The sequence below is a fragment of the Leuresthes tenuis genome, unplaced genomic scaffold (assembly GCF_036924035.1).
Source record: "Leuresthes tenuis unplaced genomic scaffold, fLeuTen1.0.hap1 SCAF_13, whole genome shotgun sequence".
Taxonomy (NCBI): Eukaryota; Metazoa; Chordata; class Actinopteri; order Atheriniformes; family Atherinopsidae; genus Leuresthes; species Leuresthes tenuis.
The window spans coordinates 11,905,323-11,925,586 of record NW_027325367.1 but is presented as its reverse complement, the minus strand read 5'-3'; the positions used below and the strand labels follow the sequence as shown (position 1 = coordinate 11,925,586).

Here is a 20,264-nt window from a genome sequence, read left to right as displayed (position 1 = left end):
TCGCCCACGTTCACACTTAATGCATCCTGACAGATGAATGTAGGCAAAGTATGCAAACGTATATCAGATTCATCTGAAAAAACAAATAAGGAGCGATATAGATAAAATAAAAACAGCAGCGCGGTTGGGGTAAGCTGTCAAATCCCGACAGAGATAACAAGTGAAATATGGAGTGCGAGTTGAGGGAAAAGTCTCCCAAGGTATAGACAGCTGCAGGTCTCACGTCATTTAGCCCATGCTGCCGTCTAGTGGAGCACCATCATTCTCACGCAGGGAATTTCTCTGAAGGAATAAAGATAGCTTTATACGTTGCTTAGAAATAAGTAAAATAATAAACAAATAACATTTGCAGACCGGTAGCAATTTTAATTCTGTACTGCCATGGCAATTTCTTTTCAACAGTTCAACGGATACATTTACACTACTGACAATCTCAGTATCTCAGACTCGTGCCCCAACCAAACAGCTAGAGTTGATTTACATTGTGGCTGATGAAGGCGCCATGGCTTTAGAAGAGAGAAAATAGTTTGGTGCAAAAAGAAACTTGTGATTCTACATCAACAAATTCATTTTTTTCAAAAAACCATCCACTGTAAAGCCAGTATTGTGTCCGCGCACAAGCCTTTTCTTGCCTCCTCTGTGACAACGGGGGATGCTGCTGTCTCGGAGGACAGCTGTAAATGTACAAAGAGAGGACTTGAGAAGAAATTCACTGGCTCTTCCTACCCCAGAGGAAGAGGGATCACAGTTTAGAGCTGGATAGTGGCTGGTTGGAGTTCCGCAGAGTGCGTACAGAGAGCTATGGAGGATTGGATCCTGACACACAGAGAGGGCATTCATGAAACATCCCACCTTGCAGGGACCTGCGGTGCCTGGGGACATACTGTCAGGTCATGTTAGAGGGCCAAAAGGAGCGCCTACTGGATTTGCTGTGAGATGCAGTGAACTAGATGTACCCTGCTCAAGAGCTGAAAACAAATGTATTGTGTGAAGTATAATCATTATAAAAGCATTTGTTTCACTTGTGGATGTTACGAATACTTACACACGACAGTGTAGCGACATAAAAAGAGCAATCATGGATTTTTATGGAGCCTCATCAATCATCATTGTGCTGGAGACCAAAACACAGCAACTTCCGCGGTTTTGATTTTGCAAGATGTCCTACCAGCTCTATGCTTTGGCTCTATGCTATGCTCATGTCTGACATGTCAGGGCAAAATGTTACTTCTTCTCTCCGTGGTTTAAGTGCTGCTGTTTTTTTTTGTTTTTTACAGTTTCAAAACAAAACTCAGGGCCTTGGAATCAACAGCAACATAAAATTTATCAAAGAAAGTTCTATATCTTGCACACTTTAAAGTAACTTCAAATACAAAACAGTATGTGTCCTTTGGTCTTCACAGTGCTACTCCAGCATCTTTCAACAGCCACCACCAGAAAAAGACATCCATTCCTAACATTATCGACTCCAGAAAACAATCCTTTTAAAGTCATAAGAAGGAATTTGCTTTGCTTTTCCAAAATTCAGGATTAGCAGAGGAGAGGTTCTAAATTCCTTCAAGCGAAGCCCATGTATGGACATAGGTAGAAGGCTCAGTCACTCTTTTCTCGTTTTTCTCGGCGAGCTTTTCTCTTTAGCTGCAGTGTCTTCAGTTCAGTCATGGTGGAAAAGGTCCTGTACACCCACACCATCTGTCAGAGAGGAACACGAGGACGTACACATGAGTTGGTGTTCACTCTGCACACACCTGCTGTGTGCGAGTGTTTCTGACATTTCATTTGATGTGATAAAGTTGGAGGATAAAGATGGAAACGTACCACAATAATGACTGCATTGAGCAGAAGTGGAATCGAGTAGACCAGTGATATGAACATGCCTTTGGAGTCAAAATACTGGAAATTAGAAAAGTACCTGCAAACAATAATAAAAAAAAAAGTTATCTTAACTACATTACTTGATACACATCATACAACAAAAATACATGTGAACGGATTTCTTACCTCCAGTTCATGGCGGCCAACTCATTAAGATATTCAGCGCTATAAACCAGGCCGACTGTGGAGAGAAGTAACATCGGCTGGTTAACAATGAAAAGTTCAGAATGGTAATATGCACTAATATATAATTACCTTCCCGCTTTCATGCAGGTATCTGATCATTTATCTTTGAGATTAGCTTTTGTTGAACAAATCTAAACAAGTTATTCAGGAATAACTGACACCCAATCTGCTAAAAGTCAGGCTTTGAGCTCATCTGTATTTATCAGCCTTTACTATTAAGTAGTATCTTTTTTTAAATTAAATGGTGGTCAACAGGCCAAATAATAATATGCTTGAGGGGCCTAAAGATGTGCGGTGTCCTGAACCTTTGCAAAACACACTGATACAACAGATACAAATGGTTTTCCATTTTTCAGATAAAAGTGATTTGAATGTCATTTCATACTAAGTTGCAAAGTAGTCAATTAAATAAATTGCTAGAAAGTTCAACAATGATCACGTCACTTTTTCCTCTGTTTAAAATCCTGCATCCATTCAATGTGCGCATTAAGAGTACAAGCATGCAGCGCATTATTGCTATTTTTTTAATAAACTTCCTTATCAAACTAGTAACTAAGAAAGCCTTTCTGCTCGTGTGTTTGGGACATGTGATTCGCTCTGCAAGTTGTCACATACAGCATAATGGGAAGGTTGAAATGAGTTGCAGTGACAGATGCTGCACACTTGAATTATTTCTCGCAAACTGCCCATAATCAAGGTGTACTTCGGATTTTCTGAGCATTCTTAAAACAAGTCCTTGCTACGCTGATAATTGCTGGCATGCTCTGATACACGTACCTATGAGCAGGAAATGACAGATCTGAGCTCTGTAGTATTTGCAGGTCACCGCAGTCAGGAACAAACACACAACGTGAAACACCAAGAGCCCGATAAGCCAAGACTCTGACCACTGCACCTGCAAACCGCAAAAACAGATGCAGCTGTTAGCAGAACTGCTTACTGAACAAAATAAACGCAACGTTTATTATCAAACCCCTCAAAAGTCATGTGGTCTATTAGATGTGAGAGCTAACAGGTAAGCTAAGCTTGCCAGCCTCTCAAATGGGAGGAAAAATATTTACTTACAGACATGAGAAACGTCCATATCGACGTTATCCTCAAATTGCTGTATCCATCGATGGGAATCGAGCTGATATTGTCTACTTTCTGGTCTGTCATCGTCATAAAAACACCAAAACGGACCGCGTAAGGCTGTAGCTTCACTAAGTGTAACGTAAACAATGAAGAATTGCGGAAGTCGCACAATAATGACGTCAGAGAAGAGACCAATCGTGTCTCTCCAAGCATAAAGTCACTCATTAATAAAAAAAAAAGTAAATGAAAAAGTGCACAATTGTAAAATACACAAGCTCAAACTGTTTTCCATTTTATTGCTTTTCTGTTTCATATATTTGATCTATGCTAACATACATCAGATAAAAATTTTAACTAATTTTTATTACATGCCATCTTACAGAAATCAGTACTTCCAAAATCTTTGCAAATAATCAAACTTACAGAAATTCCCCAAATCATATCAAACACTTTAGAGGTCAGCAAATAAGTTGCTTTTTGCGATGAAACTCCTAGTTCCCTTTGCACTGTGCAGGTCTTTATTTTTCCAGTCGTTCACTGAAATTAACTTCCTTGTTGTCTTTCAGACATCTTCAACAAGAATCTCTCAAGTCATTTTCATCTAAAGACGCATTTCATAGACTCATTGCAGTCCTGCTGCAGGTGCCACATGCACATTATCCCTCTGCACACATGCACAGCCCACCCAGATGCCTGATGAAGGCCATTCTCAAAGTGAAATAAGTCACTTGTGGATTTCTCAGTGTAAGCTAATGGTTAGAGAGTGCATTAACAACATGGAGAGTTGCTGCTGAATCTTTATACAATATGTCTCTATTTCTACGATCTTAGCCCCATATAGATGCAGATGTCTTTTTTTTTTCCCCCATGGAAGGCATGAGAACATATACTATCACAACAGACAAATATCAAATGCGATTAATAAAAGACGAGATGAGAATACATATAGAGAACATATCGATAACACTGGAGCATTTCCAATATTTGACAAAGATAACTTTAAAACCTTTGAAGCCATACTGTGTTACAATGTTATTTCAAATACACAAACTTTATAGACATAAAAATCTTTGGTCAGGGTCCTTGGTTTACATATGTGTGTATATATAAATATATATACAGCAAGGCTGGAGGAGATCCACGCAGCTCAGCTCAGTTCAGTTAAGTTCAGGTCCTGTTTCTGCTGGGGTGAAAGTCAGGGACAAAAGCAGCAGCTATTGTCACAGGAGTAGAGTAACCGAAGGCAAAATTGTACAAACCGAGCTTTAGACACTTCCAGGTGGAGCGCAGCGCCTTTCTGACATTCTAAAAGAAGAGGAGAATTGTTAAATTGTTGCCCCACACACTAAAGTCACAATCATATTCAGTCCCAAAGCATTCAGATGATAAATCCTGCGTGAGCTTCCAGTGAGTTCAGAAGAACCAGGTCAGAATAATATTAAGATCTGAGGCAGGACATGATTTCAAGGCTAAATACGAGTTGGTACAGAACAAAAGCACAGTAGGAGAGGAACACTCTGCTCCTGCCTTAAACATAAATCCAGAAGTCATGTGGAGTCCATTGTCTTGTGTGCTCAACACAGGAAAGGACAGAGGAAAGGCCTGCTGCGGAAACAGGAAGTCAGATGTTTAACAAGACCTAATCTCTCAAAGTATGTAAACTGTCTACTAGTTAAATTGACCATAAGATTGTACATATATGCAGGCAATCCTCATTTTAGATTTGACATGTAAATGAACAGATAAACGTATCTAATTGTACCTAGTTACTGCTGCCTTAGTAATCTAGTATTCCTATATCTCATATTTCTTTATAAATCACTTAACATTGCTTATGAATCAGTTTATTATCTCAGAAACTGTAAGGGGTTTCGCCTTTTCATGACTTTATACTCTACACTGTGTTACACATTTCAGTAATTGGTGAGAGCTGAATTAGATTCAGTCTGATAGGCATGTCCTGCCATTTGTTGGGTCTTCCTTCTTAATAGGACTCCGAGCCTCTGGAGTGAGAAACTTTAACAAGGTACAATTCCTAATCTTTGAAGTGAAGGTGAATATTTTCATCATCTTGGTTCAACTTGATCAGATCATATGAAATGTCGCCAGTTTGAATAAAGACTTTTGTTCAGTATTAACTTTGAATCATCAACATAATATTAAGCAGTGTAAATACATTTGCCACATATCAAAGGGGATGTAGTAAACAGACCGCTGATGTAATAGCATTTCTCAAAAATTAAAGAGTCATTAACAGGGAAGAGCAGCCCAACAAAGATACACCCAGCAATTAATGACTGAGGACAGGGCTTTAAGTTCCCTCTCTCCGAGTTGTCTCCTCTGCAGCAGAGACCACACATATGAAGCTTAAAACAACTTAAGTGGGCATAATCTCTGGCCTTAGTGTGACCAGGTCAACATGAGCCCAGAGTTTATGCCACCATGCAGAGATGAACCGGCGCTGGGTTTTGCCATAATGAAAACACATTAATACACCCACACTGACAAAACAGCAGAAAAAAAATTACATTTTTAAGGGCGCACACACACACATGAGTGTGTTCGATACAAATAAGAGGAACACCAACCTTCTTTACTTTTTTGTAGCTCTCTTTCTTCCTTTTTTTCTTCTCTTCTTTTGCTTCATCATCTATCAGTAGCTCATACTTCTCTTGCGCAAAAGCAAAATGCATTTCTCTGGGCCACTTCTCATTTTGCCCGCTGTGCTCAGAAGATTGCTGGCCATCATCATTGGGAGGCTGATCAAGCCTCTCTGAGTGATCTGCACAATCAACATGTCGTTGATACTTTGCAGCACGGCCACTTAAAGTCTCACCTGACGATGCTCCTGAATTCCTGTCAAACAGCCTTGATGGAAGAGATTTGGGCTTCATCTTAAATTCTTACTGCGGTTTGCAGAGATGCATTCAAAGGCGCCAGTTTTCTCAGGAGGTCAGGTATGTTGTCGACAGGCGTTATGTGCATGAGTGGAAATGCATTCCACCGGTCTGATTTGTGTGGGGGATTTGGCACAGAGCCCTTAAAGGTGCAAATCCTTCCTCCTCACTGGGCTGACCTCAGAAGGGCTCAGGATTTGAAGTGGAATGTCAGGGTTAGTGGATGAGGTGTAAAGCTGAGGACAGAGTGGGCCTGTCCCAGGAAACTCAACTGTGGCTATAAACAGTAAAGAGAACCTTCACAATGCCACTTGCAACACACATTGCACTTAATGTGTACTTATTCACCCAAGAAATGACCCGTGGTTAGAAGTAATGTATGCTTTTGTGGTTCCTTCCCTGTGAGGGCTCTTGTGCCCAACCGCCAACACAAATGTCACATCCTGTCATGGAAAAATTCATGAACCGTAGGACACTGTAGTATTCGTATGCTGATTTGTGCTGTGGAGGACGCAGGACAGGCAGCGGGGACTTTTAATGCACCTTCACACACCAGTCAGAATTCTTTCTTGCCACTGACTAATTTCTGCTCTCCAATGGGCCTCTCCTCTGTCGGTCTCCAAAAAGATGGCCAACGTGCAACGCAAACAGGAAGAGGAAGCTTTGAGGGCAGCACAGAAGAGGAAGAACCTTCCAAAAAGCATTCAGAGCCAAGTGTATCCCACAATTCACCATGATCCTCCGTACCAGACTCATCCATTTACTGGCAGTTTGGCAGCGATGCCCCTGTTAGTATGACTTCATACACTTCATCAGTCTTGTTTGATAAAACTTGTTGTAATGCAAAATTAAACTTCTCTAATCTTTGATACATTGTGAGATAATTTTACTAAAAGGAACCTATGTAAGAAGCAGGAGGGAAGGCTCACTTTTGGGTGGAGTTGTCGAAAGTTCGTAGAAGCTTTCCGCAAGTGGGCAAAAGCTAAAAACACTTCTCAGACCAGTGCTTGCTAATGATTACAATATTTTATTTGTAACCGCATTCAGTTGAACAATTCCACACATTTAACACACATACAAAACAAAACACCTGACCATAGTAAACCTTCCTTGGAACTTTAGTGCGCTTATTAAGTGAAGAACATGTGGCTGAATCTATTCAACGTCAAAGCGGTCCCCTAAAAACAGTCGTCACCATCGCAAAGTCTTATCACCTCATTTAATGGTACACTTGGATATTACTGGACCTCATTTTGACGTCTTTGAGAGTCGTTTTGTCCGCGATCTGGATCTTTGAGACGGAGGATGCGAATGATTTTGCTCACTGGAAGAGAACTGGAGGGAAAAAAAAAAAAAGAGAGGATGTGAATGTGCTTTTTTAGGTTGTGTGGACAATAAAGCTATGAATCTTTGCTCAAGAAATGAATTCAACTGGTAAGAATTAATTTCAAGTAAAGATGCATCTGAATGTCTTGCATCCTCAAATGACTGTATAACCAGACAACCAAATCCCCAAAAAGCATTGGGATGACATGCTGCATGGATTGGAAAGTTATTCACATGGTATATTATTAGACAAAGCTGATTAATCACAGGCAATGGCTGCTAGCAGTCAACGATCTTTACCGACCAAATCCTGTGCCTGGGCTGTAGTTTTGACTGTAGAGTGCTGATGTAGCCGTTTCTGTAAAGTGACGTTTGTGCTGGGAGCTTACACCATGGCTCCGAGGTTTTCAACAGCTGGCGTAACCCACGCTACTCTATGGCCAAACGAGTCTATAGATGCTCAGATATGAAAGTGCCAACGGATTTGGTGATTTTCTTCAATTTCTCAGAGTTTTGGGCACAAACTTGACAGCGCCTTGATAGCTCTCATCTGATTATTTGGGTTCACGATTCATCTTGAAGTTGCAGAAAGAAGTCAAGGGTGAAAACAGCTCATGCGGTTCCTCATATCAGTTGTATTTCTAAAGAACTGCATTTTTGCAAGTCAGATATCACATGCAACGTGTGTGTCATCCAGTTAATTTATTCCTGGTAAGTTCCTAAAATCTGGTGCGTGACTAGATATCCGTTTTATAAATATTCGGTGCGTTTGAATGACCAAATAACAACTGTAAATAACTTTGTGTAGGCTGATTAAGTCCTGTCAATGCATCAATGCACAATTGCTCACGTCTGCATCAAGATGCATCTTTGAATCAAGACATTCCCAGAGTCCTAGTGGATGGTGCTCTTAAAAGAAGCCAAGCACAGTGAAGTCACACAACCTTTAACCCTGAATGGCTTAGTCCATCAGAGTCAGTAAATCAGATTTACTCATATGAATATACAGTACTTGAAACAATAAAACACATCTGGGTGGTCCATCTGCCTTGATACACGGATAAATAAACAGATGTTACGTCAGTGGTTACCTCATGTTTTGTGGGGTGAGGAAGATGAACTGTCGGTAGTGCTGACCAGCAGCCACCTTCAGCATCATGTCCATAGATATCCTCCTGTTCACCATGTCCTAAGAAAAACAAAGAATCAGGGACATCATTACCTTTAAATACAGCCAAGTATACGGAGACAGTGCGCATGACATCTTCTTCCCTTTTCTCAAGTCTATTTGTGATTTCTGATGACTATCTCAGATTGCAATTTGGACCTTCAGCATGCATCTACATCCAAACATAAAACATCAATAAAACTGTCGTTACCATGTAAACATCAAATTCGTCAAGACAGCGGAAAGGCGCCTCTGTGATGGCCCAAAGAGAGAGGACAAAACAAACAGTGGAGAAGGAGCGCTCGCCTCCAGACAGAGACCGCATGTCGCTCAGGTCAGCCGTGTTTTCTTGGCCTGGCTGCACCTAAACAGGATTGGAAAAGCAAACACTGTTAGGTCTTGAACAATAAATCAAGTCTGGGAACATATGACTTATGATTGAATGACCATGTGAACAGCAGGAGGATCTAATTTACTAAAAATCTTAGGTGATTCAGCATTTTACACATTAAAATGTTTATAAAAAAAACTCCCACCAAGAGTAAACGGGCAGCAAATCTGTTTTCACTGCTTCTATTAACTATATAAATGAGAATGAATGATATTCATAGTTAATTTTTGTACATTAGGAATGGAAAAATGAGTGTGAAGTGCACTCTGATGAATAAAATGTTCTTACTGAGATGGAGAGGGTTTCATTCTTGTGGTCAAAGGTCATACTTCCACTGTAAGCTCTCTGAGCCAACATGCTATTAAAATAGTATTTACAGCGGGCTGAGAGGAACCTTCAACAACAGGGAAAAGGAACAAAATTATTACTTTTGCAGGTTTACAGGGGAAAAAAATACTTAATTCCTCTTCCTAATTTTCAAGAAGAGTTCGTCAACTTCAGTACACATAAATTTGTGGCGCACCGCTGCTACACGAGCTTAAGGTTCAGCACTTACCTCCTCAGGTCAGCGTAGACCTGGAGTCGGTGGTTCATGACACTGTCCAAGCTCTTGATGAAACTGTTAAGGTTCTTCATTTGTTGCGACATGTTCTTGTAGTTCTCCATCGCCTCTTGGTACTGCCTTGATGTAACAAAGAGAAGCGTGAATAAGGTGAGAGAACCATTTGATATTTGGTGTGGTGGAAGTGCTTCATTTGACACAGAAAAATTTAAAAAATGTACATGGCAGTGTTTCCTGGCAGGAACCTTTAAAATATTTCCACACATACGGCTGAACAATAGGAACCAACATTCAAATCCCTGTATTTCTTGGCTGAATGGTGACAATTTATACCTGTATTTCATAAGAAAGCACTTTGAATTATTATATAAAATGATGTGATATAACTAGTTACTATAACTTACATTACTATAACTGTAAAAACCCTTCCAAATCTTCTCAGAACTTTTTAACTACATGGCTGCTTTTAAAAAAAAAAAAAAAAAAAAGTATTTTTTAATTGAATCACTAACTTGGCAACATTGAGGAGCATTTACAATCAAGTGCAGCTCAGTTTGTGGCTCAAACCAGAGAGAAGGGTGGGAGTGGGCCTGTGCATAAGGATAAATACTCCCAGATGACTTTACAGAGTACAAAGACAGCTTTAAATTATACTGGTATCAATGGTACTGGAAAATTTCATACATTCTTTGAATAAAAATAGCTGTACAAATGAAGACGTTAGTATACCACCCAGCCCTAGTCCAATATGCTCATTAACAGATGCTAGACTCAAAGCAAAATACCTGACGATCTCCTCCCGGTCCCCCTGTTGCTCCTGTTGAGTAGTGATCTTCACTTTGAGGCGGTTAATCTCACTGTCCAGACTCTTGGCTGATCGGCGGACTTCAATACGTTCCGGAAAGATCTTAGTGGCCTTAGCCACAGACGCCTGGATCAAAAAGTGAGAGGAAGCATTCATTTTTAAACTTTAAGGTGTTCAACCTCCAGCTTGGATAAACAGTTAAATCTTAATTACAAAGGCTTAATATCAAAATGAACCTTGCTGATAGATCCCAACATGGCAGAATCTAAAATTGGTTTAGCTAAGGGATGGTCTTAAGATAAAACACATACTCCTCAGTAGAAATCTGACATACCTCCAGTTCCTCCTCCTTTATTTTTAGTTGTGCTTCAAGAGTCTGGATGTTGCGGAGATGGGCACTGCGTTTCTCATCATAATGTTTCTTGTGGTGTTTGCACTTCATCACCTCCTGGTCGGTTTTATTTAGATCATCCTGTGGTGGGACAAAGCAGTCGAGGATAAAACACATAATCTGACGAACATCACCTGGAAGCTGACACGCGATGAGAACTCTAAACAGAACTGAAATGACCAAATGACAGAGATGCATGAAAGTTTAAGTACGCTATAACTATGACACCAGTTTGCTTGTTTTCACATCCAAAATAATTTGCTCACATAAAGGTATGATGTCGTCTTCCTTTTTCTCTCTCACACACTGCATAGCCTGTCTGAGTAATCACAAGAAATACACAGCATGTATGCAAACACCTGCGGCACAGTGCTGTTTGCTTATGGATCTGTTCCACAGGCCGCACAGAGTAGATGAGCAGAGACGTGTGCCTACCAGCTTTGGTGGGATGGTACAGTAAACCGTCTGTCTACAAAGTTGTCACCAGGTGTTTAAATAGAACAAAGCCCATAGCTAAATAAAATCAAGAATTTATTTAGCAAATGGAATATCCAAATTGAACATTGAGGCCCAGCCTTATTTATTTGGCAGGGAAATCATATGCAAACATCATCTGTCGTCAGTTAAAGCTTTCATGCTCATCCTTTTCTCTTCTATAAACTATAGTCTCCATTTAAAGCATTTGCAGTATCCATAATCTGGATTTAATGCTTGCATATATTCAACGCTTCCTCTCGTTCTTCATGTAGGATTATAACATCTAAAATGTTGTTTTTTTTCCCCCCACCAGTAAGATTTATTTACTGTAAAAGGAACAGCATTTACCTTGACTGACTCCGCTCCTTCAGCGACGGTGTTGATTTGCTCTTTGTGCTGCTTGTATTCTTGCTCTGCCTCGTCATAGTCGGCCTTGAGGCCGGCCATCTGGGTCTTTGCTTCCTCGTACTCGGCACGCTTAGCTGAAATCTTTGCAATAACCTCCTGCAGCTCCTCCTCCTGTTAAACCGCAGATTAGAAGACATTTACAATGAGTTTCTTTCTTTCTCTTATGTATATCTGTAGCAGTAAACACATGTGGGAGTACATTATATCAACATTATCTGTACAAACCAGAGGCCTGAGGTCCTCTGACTGAGGCTCTTCCACATTCTGTAGGTCTGTCAGCTCAAGCTGCAACTTTGTGGCCTTGTCCTAGAGCAAATATACAAAATTCATTAGCAAATTATCTCAGTATCAGAGTCAAATTTGATACAGGTGTCCATTTGATGATTCTGCAGCATTGTTTTTCAATGTTCCAACTGATGTTGAAACTGTTTATTTGGGCTTTTTGTAACTAATATAAATGGCCATAATGTTGCGAAAAGAAACAGTATGGGTTTACGGGCAACTTGTTCTCAAAGATGAATGAAACCCTATTTATCAAAGGGAATCAGCTTTTATGTCCTGTAATATCATCTCAGTATCATTGGCGGTTAAATTAACCATAATTTCAAAGTGAATTCAACTTTGCATCCACTGCAGACACAAGTGAATAATGATGAAGTATAGACAGTTACTTTAGTGGTCTTTTGCTCATTGTGAGCTCTTCTCAGCAGCCCATCGTTTTGTTTCATGTCTTCGTCCAATTTCTTCATTTGTTGTTTGAAACGAGCTACTTGAGCTTCCTGGTTCTCCAGCTCCCTTCCTAGGTGCCTGAGACAAGAGAGGACCCGGAAAAAACTGACTGACACTGAGAACATTAAAAACAACCAAAAAAAACAGTTTTATCTGTAGAATGCCATGAAATTAGTCATTTTGTATCAGAGTACCTGGAGCTAATTAATTCTGTTGTTATATTTAAAGAAATGATGCACATGGAAATCTTTTTTTCAAACACCATGACCCTCACCTGATCTCCTCCTCAACATCTCCTGAGAGATATTTTGCTCTGGTCTGATCAGCAGTGTAACTACGGTTACTGAATATCTGATCGCCGTCTTTAGAGAAGGCCTGGGTACAGTTCATGGGCGGATTTCTGCCCTGCATCACTCTTCGAGCCACTGTGCGATCCTAAACACACAGACGCACGCACAAAACGAAATTCATATCAATACATCCCCTTTGAACTCAAAAATAGCGTATAGAAAATATTCAATAAGTTTGATATTAATATGTTTTTGGCAGTTAAGTTAATCATTTTCTCAGACTTTTAGAAACCCCTCTGTGCGCAACGACCTGGAAGCCTACCAAGTAAAACCAGGATGAACCTCAAAGTATTATCTCAGGTGGAATTTTCCATAAAAAGGTTAAGTACAAAATACACATTTAATCGGTCTTTGCTGATCTTTTGAACTAAGTGTTACAAAAAGCATCAACTATATGTTACCTTTATGAGCAAAATACTCTCTATGCCCTTTTGATCGATGAGGCAGTTGGCCACAACTGGGTCCTCAATTTCCAAAGCTTGAAATACAGAGGGGTAATCAGGGTGATTCACACCCCTGACAAGAGAGACAAAAAAAAGAAATCTCATAAACATTTTTTGTAATGTCAAAGTTACATTTCATGCTAATTGAATCTGGTCTTACTTTCACCTCTATTTATCTTTGGCTTGAACTAATATCAATCTATGTTTTCTAACAACATGTTATACTTTAGAAGATGAGCATCTCCAAACCAATCCTGCAGAACAATAAATAAAGGATTTCTAAACCCTTTAAATTGGCACTTTTGGTCTGTGTGTTGCAGTATCGACTAAAACATTGCTAAATACAAAGTGTCATCATTCCTTTTGTTGCTGCAGTAGAGACCTGTAAATAACAATAACAGATTCTATCCAAAGGCATCTTTTCTTTGTCGGAGGCTTTAAAAACCACATCATCAAAATTCAAACAAAGGTTTATATTTCTTGTATAATATGTGGCTGACTTTACCTCCTTCTTGTATCGTGGACATGTGGGAGGAAAGGGCTGGTAACAATAGTAGGCCTACGGCCTGCAGGAAACGCTCTGGCCATGAGGCCCTGCAGCACCTTCTCATCGTCGTAGTTGTCACATGTGAAAGCCTGCAGCTGGCCTTTAAGACATACTTCTACAGCAAGGGCCTGCTCTGGGTCCTTCAGACTAATAAGGTAACCTATAGAAGGGACGGAAATATGAGAAGAAAGATTAAGCAAGAGGAATTCTTTTTGTCACATACGTTGCTCCTATGTTGGACTTCTGGCTCAGGAGGAAGAAGACTGGAAAAGAGCTAAATATGAGTTAAACACCACTTCATGAAAAAGAAAGTGAACTACACCAAGGTGTTGGCATTGTTCAGCTTTCAACAAGAGAAGGAACACATCTTACAACATATTTATCAAGCAAAGTGTTCTGTAATAACTAATAACTGTAATAACATGACTAATAAATAAAAACTTCTAGGTAGTTACAGACTTGGTGTGCCTGACGTTGCTGTGAGAACAGTTCAATAAGATGGGAGCTCTAATGGAAAAGGATTGATCTTATTTTGTCACAAGCTATGTTCTGAGAGTAGTAGCAGCAGGGCACTGTCTGCAGATCTCACTGGTCAGGAGGGAACATACCTGCTAAATAAGTCTGAGATGTATTTGGTGCTAATTTAAGGCTTTAAATGTGAGCAGGAAGATTTTACAATCAAAATCTAACAAGGAGCCAGTGCAGAGTGGCAACCACAGGGGTAATGTGTTCGTTCTTTTTGTCCCAATAAAGAATCAGATGAAGACAACAGAGGAAGCCCAGACAGATACCAGAGTTAAGTGAATTCCAGTAGTCAAGAGTGCTAAAAGATCAAAACGTGCATAAAAAGTGGGTACCGAGTCTTACCAAGAGGTCCTCGGGGTATTTGCTTGAACTGACGCCTTCTGTGAGCTTCTTGGATGGAATCGAGCAGAGCAGGCATTTGCTCCCCAAAACGTCGAAGCCGGTTAGATCGGCTACTCTCCATTGTCCTCAGGTTTATTTTGTTGGCTTCAATGGACCTCTGGAGCACTTCGTACTCTCTCCTGGAGACAGAAGAAGGTTAAAGTTTGATTTGATAAAGAATATTTATATCTTAGATATTTGTACTATAGAGTGAAACCAAGGTATGGATCAATCCTTTCGAACTGGATTTATTCAGCAATCACAATGAGCCAACTGTGTACCAAAGCCTTGTTTTAAGAGGATCTACTCCTCTGGTCCTACTGAGGAGACATTTTATTATTGATGAACAGGAAATCAACAGTTCTGCTGACTTAACATATTCAAAAGAACATCAAGAAATAAAAATTGAATTCACATAGAGACCCACACTTCATAGCCATGAATAGAGGATTTATCCCCCTTTTGCAGAGTATTTCCTTACTTCATCTTTCCTTGTTCTTCTTTGGCACGGCTGTTGGCGTGTTGATACTGATCGATCTGCTGGCCGAGAGTTGAAATCTGATGTTTCAGGTTTTCCAACTCAGATTGGATCTGCTCCACACGCTCTGCCCTCGCCTGGCTTTCTGCACCCGTTGTCTGACTGATGCTAAAGGGAAGAATAGGTGATTAAAAAAAAAAAAAAAAAAAAACACTGGAAGGAGTCCAAAAGGCATAGAAAAGACAGCACAAAACTACGAGAGCAATCTTAACCTACATGGAGAACAGAAGGAGATGAAAAGAAGACACACCTCAGTCTGAGATCTTTTATCCGTGAGGACAGCTGAACTTTGTCCTTTTCCAAGTCCCTGAGGCTGGCTCTGCATCTGTGGACAGTCACCTGGGGCCCACACAAAAATGAAGGATTAAAACATTGGCCATTGACAGAGTTGCATGACAAGCATCTTTGATATATGATCTTCCATACGTCACCAAAAACTAAAAAATGCCAAACGCTATGTATATGCAGATGTATAAATACAGGATAACTATTATTTCGCTACTGGCGGTAAACATGTATTTGGTCGACAAAACTCTGGTCAGTTTAGCATCTTACATCAGGCCATTTGTTGGATCCAGGTGCCCACAAAAGAAACAACACAAACATGTGGACCATGCATTGATCGAACTGACCTCGCTGGTCTTGAGAAGGCCGTTACGTCTCTGGGCCTCTGCCTTGAGTTCAGCACATTTAGGCTGAAGCTCCTGTACTTCTTGGGTGATCCCCTCCAGCTGTTCCTGAATCTGCTTGTATTTCTTCTCTGCTTGCTCAACTTTATTCTGTGTGACGAAATAAGAAAAGAAAAAATGATCAAAAAGGAAGAAGAAAATCAAATAATTAGCATTTGCTGCAAGAGAGAAGCAAATACTGTTATGAGTATACCACAGATGTGTCATACCTTCCATTCATCCACTTTCTCATCATATTTCTCTGTGGAACGTCTGTCTGCCTGCAGCTTCTCCTTCGTTGGCTCAAAGTCCCTCTCCATCTCGGCCACCTGCAACATTTAATGTACATTAATATTTGAAATGACCTTTTCACCCTTTATTGTACTGACACAGTTTCATAAGTGCTGAGGACAGAGTGAAACATGTTGGTATTGTCGACCACTAAAAGGAATTTCTCACCAAAGCCCAAGCCATCTGTTTCTGTAATTCCTCCAGTTTGGTGTGCATTTCATCAAGCGATGCCAAGTTCTTGTAACGGTCCTCTTTCTCCAGGTACTTTCGCTTCAAGTCTTTTAAGCACTATTAAGAGCAACAACAACATGCATGTTCATATAAAGCTTGGTTGAAAGGTGTACCAACTTTAAGGCAAATGGGTATAAATAATGCTATGTGAATGAGTCGATATCATTCTGCATCAATGTAACTTGGAAAGTGAAACCAGTCCATACTTCACTGTGCTGCCCGACTTTATCCTCTGTTACATGCTTCGTGGTTTTGATATAAACAAAGTCCTCTCTCATCTGTTCCAGTTGGGTAGCTTTCATAAAAAACTGCAGGATTAAAAAAAATAAACAAACAAAAAAAAAAAACAGCTTGAAATCTGCTTTCATCTATAGATGAAATCCATATTACAAAAAGTGCTTCATGCTCATAACACAACAAGCTCATAAGCTAACAAGCTCATAAATAAGCTGTGTCTACCATGTTATCTACCTCAGTTGAGCATAGAGGGGAGAAAAAGCATCAAATAGCTGTGGCTGTTCTATCCCTGGCCGAGACCTCAAATTCTATGGCATTTTTCACTTTTAACTCAAAAATTTCAATTTATGGGTAAGCACTCCAAAAAACAAAAAAAAAAGTTCATGGTCTGGCCAATTTAATCAAAAACCATCAAGATATTTCACCCAAAGCCTACTTATATACTTATAGAATAAGGAAGAGGACCACAGAAATGGGTGTGATTCATTCACTGTAAACCTAAAAAGACCCATAAAGAATTCTCACAGGAGGCAGCAGGGGAGAAATTTTAACATGGCAAGTAACTTCAAACAAACCTTATACTTGTCCCCCTCTCCTTTGGAGTGCAGGAAGTATTTGCTCATCTCCTGAGTGAGAACTGATATGGGATTGTTGACCTTTGGAAGAAAAAAAAAAAAAGTAAGACAATCTAAGTAACACTGGTTTATTCTGCACTTACAATACACTATAGTGGATCATCTGTCACACATATGGACAACAACCATATGTGGAATGGCTCAATATGATTTCATATCAGTCATGCTTAAACAATACCCACATGTCTCATACCTGAATATTGAAATTGTCCAGAATGCAAATAAGCTCTTCCTTTTTCGTTGAAATAATCTGACCTATAAGAGAGAAAAGTACATTTATTAATCCCTAGCCAATCAGAAGTAACAAACAACTATGAGGCTTGAGTTATGCAACCAAAAATGTATTACAACTGGTTGTATCAAACTGTGCCGGGGGTTTCTTTGAAAAGAGTTAAAAAAAAAAAAAAAAAAAAAAAAAAAAAAAAGAAGAAGAAGAAGCCCATACGTCTTCATGGCCCTACCTGATTTATTTCTGAGTTTGTAGGTTCTCAACCCCTCTCGTGTTATTCGCAGGTCTATAATGATAGCGGGGCCATACACCTCAGGTTTGTAAGCATCCCGCCCTTTGTTGCGCAGGGTGACCGATACATCAGCCGAACTGAGGGAACAGGAATACACTGTGAATCTATTAACTTTAACAAAACTATAAGAAGGAGATCAAAAGAGAAACACCATACAATTCTACATTAAATGACTTGAAAGTCTTCCTATCTCAAAAAAGGAAAGACAACAGCTGCATTCTCAATAAGCAATGCAAGTCAGCAAAGTAGTCGTGTTATTCATCTAACAAGTCAATAAAATCCTGTCTGAGAAACAACACGACACAAAAGAATGCATTTCCCGTTATGTTTACCTTTCTCCTTCTTTCACAAACCCCTTGAGGGACGATCCTCTGTTTGTAGCCTGTGCATTCCCACCCAAGGCAACTATGAGAGCTGTCAGAATGGCACTCTTTCCACCTGTTACAAGCGGTTTGCACACAGAGAAAGGTTTTTCATATTTCAAGAGGTACAGGGAAGACAAAAAAACAAAACAAAAACAAGTATGACACAAAGACAGTTTACCTACATTAGAGAGTTCTACTTAGATTCATGTAAATTCAACAATTTTAACCCAACATTCAGGTTCAGGATTTTAGTTTTTCATTCATTGCAAATGCATCTGCATAACTCAAGACAACAGGGCTGAAAAGTCACGCAATCATCAGATAAATTTAAGATGGACATCTACAGAGGAAACTATGATGTAGATGATAGCGGAGCAGAATGAGTTCAATGTGTGGTATGAGGCAGAAACAGACAAGGGACAGACTAAATTGACTGTTTGTGAATTTCTGTGAGGGCCGGTATCAAACGGTAGGAAAATAAAAACTAAATAATGCTGCTATGAAAACTGTAGTCGAGTGTATGCCTCTTAACAGGTCACAAAGTAATTTCCATATGTAATTCCTACATTTTCAACTTAGCAAAACTTAAAATAGTTTTTCTTTTTAAATTCATAACAGAATATTTCCAAAAGATATTTTCCATTTTACAACTGTTTCTATAAAAACTGACAAACAACCGTAAAAAAAACAAAAATGATAACCACCACCCTGTGCAGTTAAAAACAAAAAGGCTTATCAAATTAGCCTGCAATGGCTTGATATTGATATGAACCATAAATACAAGTGTATATTCAACTGGGCAATCTGAGACATGATCATAGTGTAGGTACAGTATATACTTATTAAAGAAGCTGGAAATTATTCAAAACAAAACCAGTTCTGTTAATTTCATTTAAAAAAATCATCTGATCATTCCGGCAGTTGAGGAGGCACACTTACTTCCATTGTTGCCAACAACAAAGTTGACATTGGAACCAAAGGCAAATGGACCAAGCAGCGAGTGACACATGAAGTTTCTGAGAGTGATGCTTTCCACAATCCCAGCATCACTAACCACATCACCGGCTAACTGAAACTAAATGCAAGTGTGATACATGTCAATGACTGCAGCACGGTACTGTGTAACACACAAAGGAACGGCCAATGTCTATAATCTTTCGCATTCTAAGGTAATCGAAATCAACAATTGACCGATACGACGTACAAGTAGATACAAAAAAACAAACAAACTAGCGTTTCTTTCTGCAGGACAATGACATTACATACCCGTTTATTCAAAGCATGGTCTTCCTGGTCACTATCAGCAACGGCTCCCTCCTCCTCATCACCCTCCACCGCGGATTTTCTTCGTTTGTTTGGGTTTTCATTGACAGAGGTGCTTCTCCGTTTAGACATCTTGGGCACCCAACGTTTCTTTTAAAGCAAAACGAAACTGAAAGAAAGCTAACACTATCAGTGTTAGCATAAAGCCAAGCCTTAGGCTGATCTTCACACAACGAATATCAACCCAAAAGTGCAACTTGCAAACATTTCCTTCGACGATAACGTTTATTAAGACTTACAAGTCACTAATAACAAGCTAATCCTTGATTATATAAACTGACACTAACTTTACATGAAATTAGCCCCGTTACTGAACTAGCATAGTTGGTAATTATCGCGACATGCTCGAAAGTGAATTCAAACGTTGGCTGAGCTTGTTCTGGCTCGTTTCACGTCGTTATGGGTATCTAAAAAAGAACTCATACTTTAGCTTGCGGTCTGTCTTCTTACCTTGTTTATGAGGCAGTCGCACTAACACAGCTGATACGGAAGACGACCATACTTGTGATCGAATCCGCGCTATTTTCGTAGAAATCTCGCGTGAATAAGCGATACTACTCACCAATTACACTGATGCAACTTACTTTGGATATAGCAAAAATGAAAATAAAAAAAATATAATAAAAAATTTAATAATAAAATAAATAATAAATAAAATAATGAAATAAAAAAAAAACGAATTCTCCTATTTAATGGTAATTTAATTTGACATGATTATAAATAGTTAGATTATAAACAGGCAGCTCCAAAGTGACATGGAAATACAGGCAAACAAATATGACAGAATCAATTGAAGAAGCCTTTTTTTCTGTATAAAAAAAATACAGTGGCAGACATTAGTCCATATTTACATCAATTTGAAGCGGCAGCTGTATGTTTATTTTGTTATATCAAGATAATACAGCTGATTCTACTGCCAT

At 39.5% G+C, this 20,264-nt stretch overlaps 3 protein-coding genes across 4 annotated transcripts; all 3 read right to left on the bottom strand.

The window, feature by feature from the left end:
• Window positions 1–340: 340 nt before the first annotated feature.
• Window positions 341–3,303, bottom strand: tmem18 (transmembrane protein 18). The gene is made up of 5 exons (XM_072362538.1): window positions 3,127–3,303; window positions 2,839–2,956; window positions 2,002–2,056; window positions 1,819–1,912; window positions 341–1,692 (listed from the first exon to the last, which is right to left on the bottom strand). The coding sequence occupies exons 1-5, from the start codon at window positions 3,223–3,225 to the stop codon at window positions 1,594–1,596; spliced, it is 465 nt and encodes a 154-aa protein (XP_072218639.1). The 5' UTR covers window positions 3,226–3,303; the 3' UTR covers window positions 341–1,593.
• Window positions 3,304–3,394: 91 nt separating this feature from the next.
• Window positions 3,395–6,263, bottom strand: LOC140266874 (required for drug-induced death protein 1-like). The gene is made up of 2 exons (XM_072361997.1): window positions 5,724–6,263; window positions 3,395–4,440 (listed from the first exon to the last, which is right to left on the bottom strand). The coding sequence occupies exons 1-2, from the start codon at window positions 6,027–6,029 to the stop codon at window positions 4,303–4,305; spliced, it is 444 nt and encodes a 147-aa protein (XP_072218098.1). The 5' UTR covers window positions 6,030–6,263; the 3' UTR covers window positions 3,395–4,302.
• Window positions 6,264–7,039: 776 nt separating this feature from the next.
• Window positions 7,040–19,865, bottom strand: LOC140266688 (structural maintenance of chromosomes protein 6). 2 transcript variants are annotated; one of them, XM_072361760.1, is made up of 27 exons: window positions 19,795–19,865; window positions 19,288–19,453; window positions 18,961–19,096; window positions 17,989–18,094; window positions 17,597–17,733; window positions 17,329–17,390; window positions 17,076–17,156; window positions 16,470–16,571; window positions 16,201–16,320; window positions 15,972–16,070; window positions 15,706–15,852; window positions 15,324–15,412; window positions 15,017–15,181; window positions 14,497–14,675; window positions 13,588–13,789; window positions 13,041–13,155; window positions 12,564–12,724; window positions 12,232–12,367; window positions 11,786–11,866; window positions 11,501–11,671; window positions 10,619–10,756; window positions 10,265–10,410; window positions 9,474–9,599; window positions 9,206–9,311; window positions 8,738–8,890; window positions 8,450–8,547; window positions 7,040–7,367 (listed from the first exon to the last, which is right to left on the bottom strand). In XM_072361760.1, exons 2-27 carry the CDS (start codon window positions 19,414–19,416, stop codon window positions 7,271–7,273), a joined length of 3,282 nt encoding a protein of 1,093 aa, XP_072217861.1. In that variant the 5' UTR covers window positions 19,417–19,453; window positions 19,795–19,865; the 3' UTR covers window positions 7,040–7,270. The 2 variants fall into 2 exon arrangements, with proteins under 2 accessions (XP_072217861.1, XP_072217860.1); XM_072361759.1 differs by lacking the exon at window positions 19,795–19,865 and having other exon boundaries at window positions 19,288–19,462.
• Between the last annotated feature and the right edge of the window lie 399 nt (window positions 19,866–20,264).

Bases quoted from the DNA above. Each gene is read 5' to 3' on its own strand.
- tmem18 (XM_072362538.1), bottom strand. From the start codon at position 3,225: ATGACGATGACAGACCAGAAAGTAGACAATATCAGCTCGATTCCCATC. The intron at 2,057-2,838 runs GTACGTGTATCA...TTCTCTCCACAG, and splicing joins CTGTCATTTCCTGCTCATAG to TCGGCCTGGTTTATAGCGCT. The intron at 1,913-2,001 runs GTAAGAAATCCG...TATTGTTTGCAG, and splicing joins TTGGCCGCCATGAACTGGAG to GTACTTTTCTAATTTCCAGT.
- LOC140266874 (XM_072361997.1), bottom strand. From the start codon at position 6,029: ATGAAGCCCAAATCTCTTCCATCAAGGCTGTTTGACAGGAATTCAGGA. The intron at 4,441-5,723 runs GTTGGTGTTCCT...CTCTTCTTTTAG, and splicing joins GCTACAAAAAAGTAAAGAAG to AATGTCAGAAAGGCGCTGCG.
- LOC140266688 (XM_072361760.1), bottom strand. From the start codon at position 19,416: ATGTCTAAACGGAGAAGCACCTCTGTCAATGAAAACCCAAACAAACGA. The intron at 10,757-11,500 runs GTAAATGCTGTT...GTCCCACCACAG, and splicing joins AAGGAGCGGAGTCAGTCAAG to GATGATCTAAATAAAACCGA. The intron at 10,411-10,618 runs GTATGTCAGATT...TTTTTGATCCAG, and splicing joins TAAAGGAGGAGGAACTGGAG to GCGTCTGTGGCTAAGGCCAC.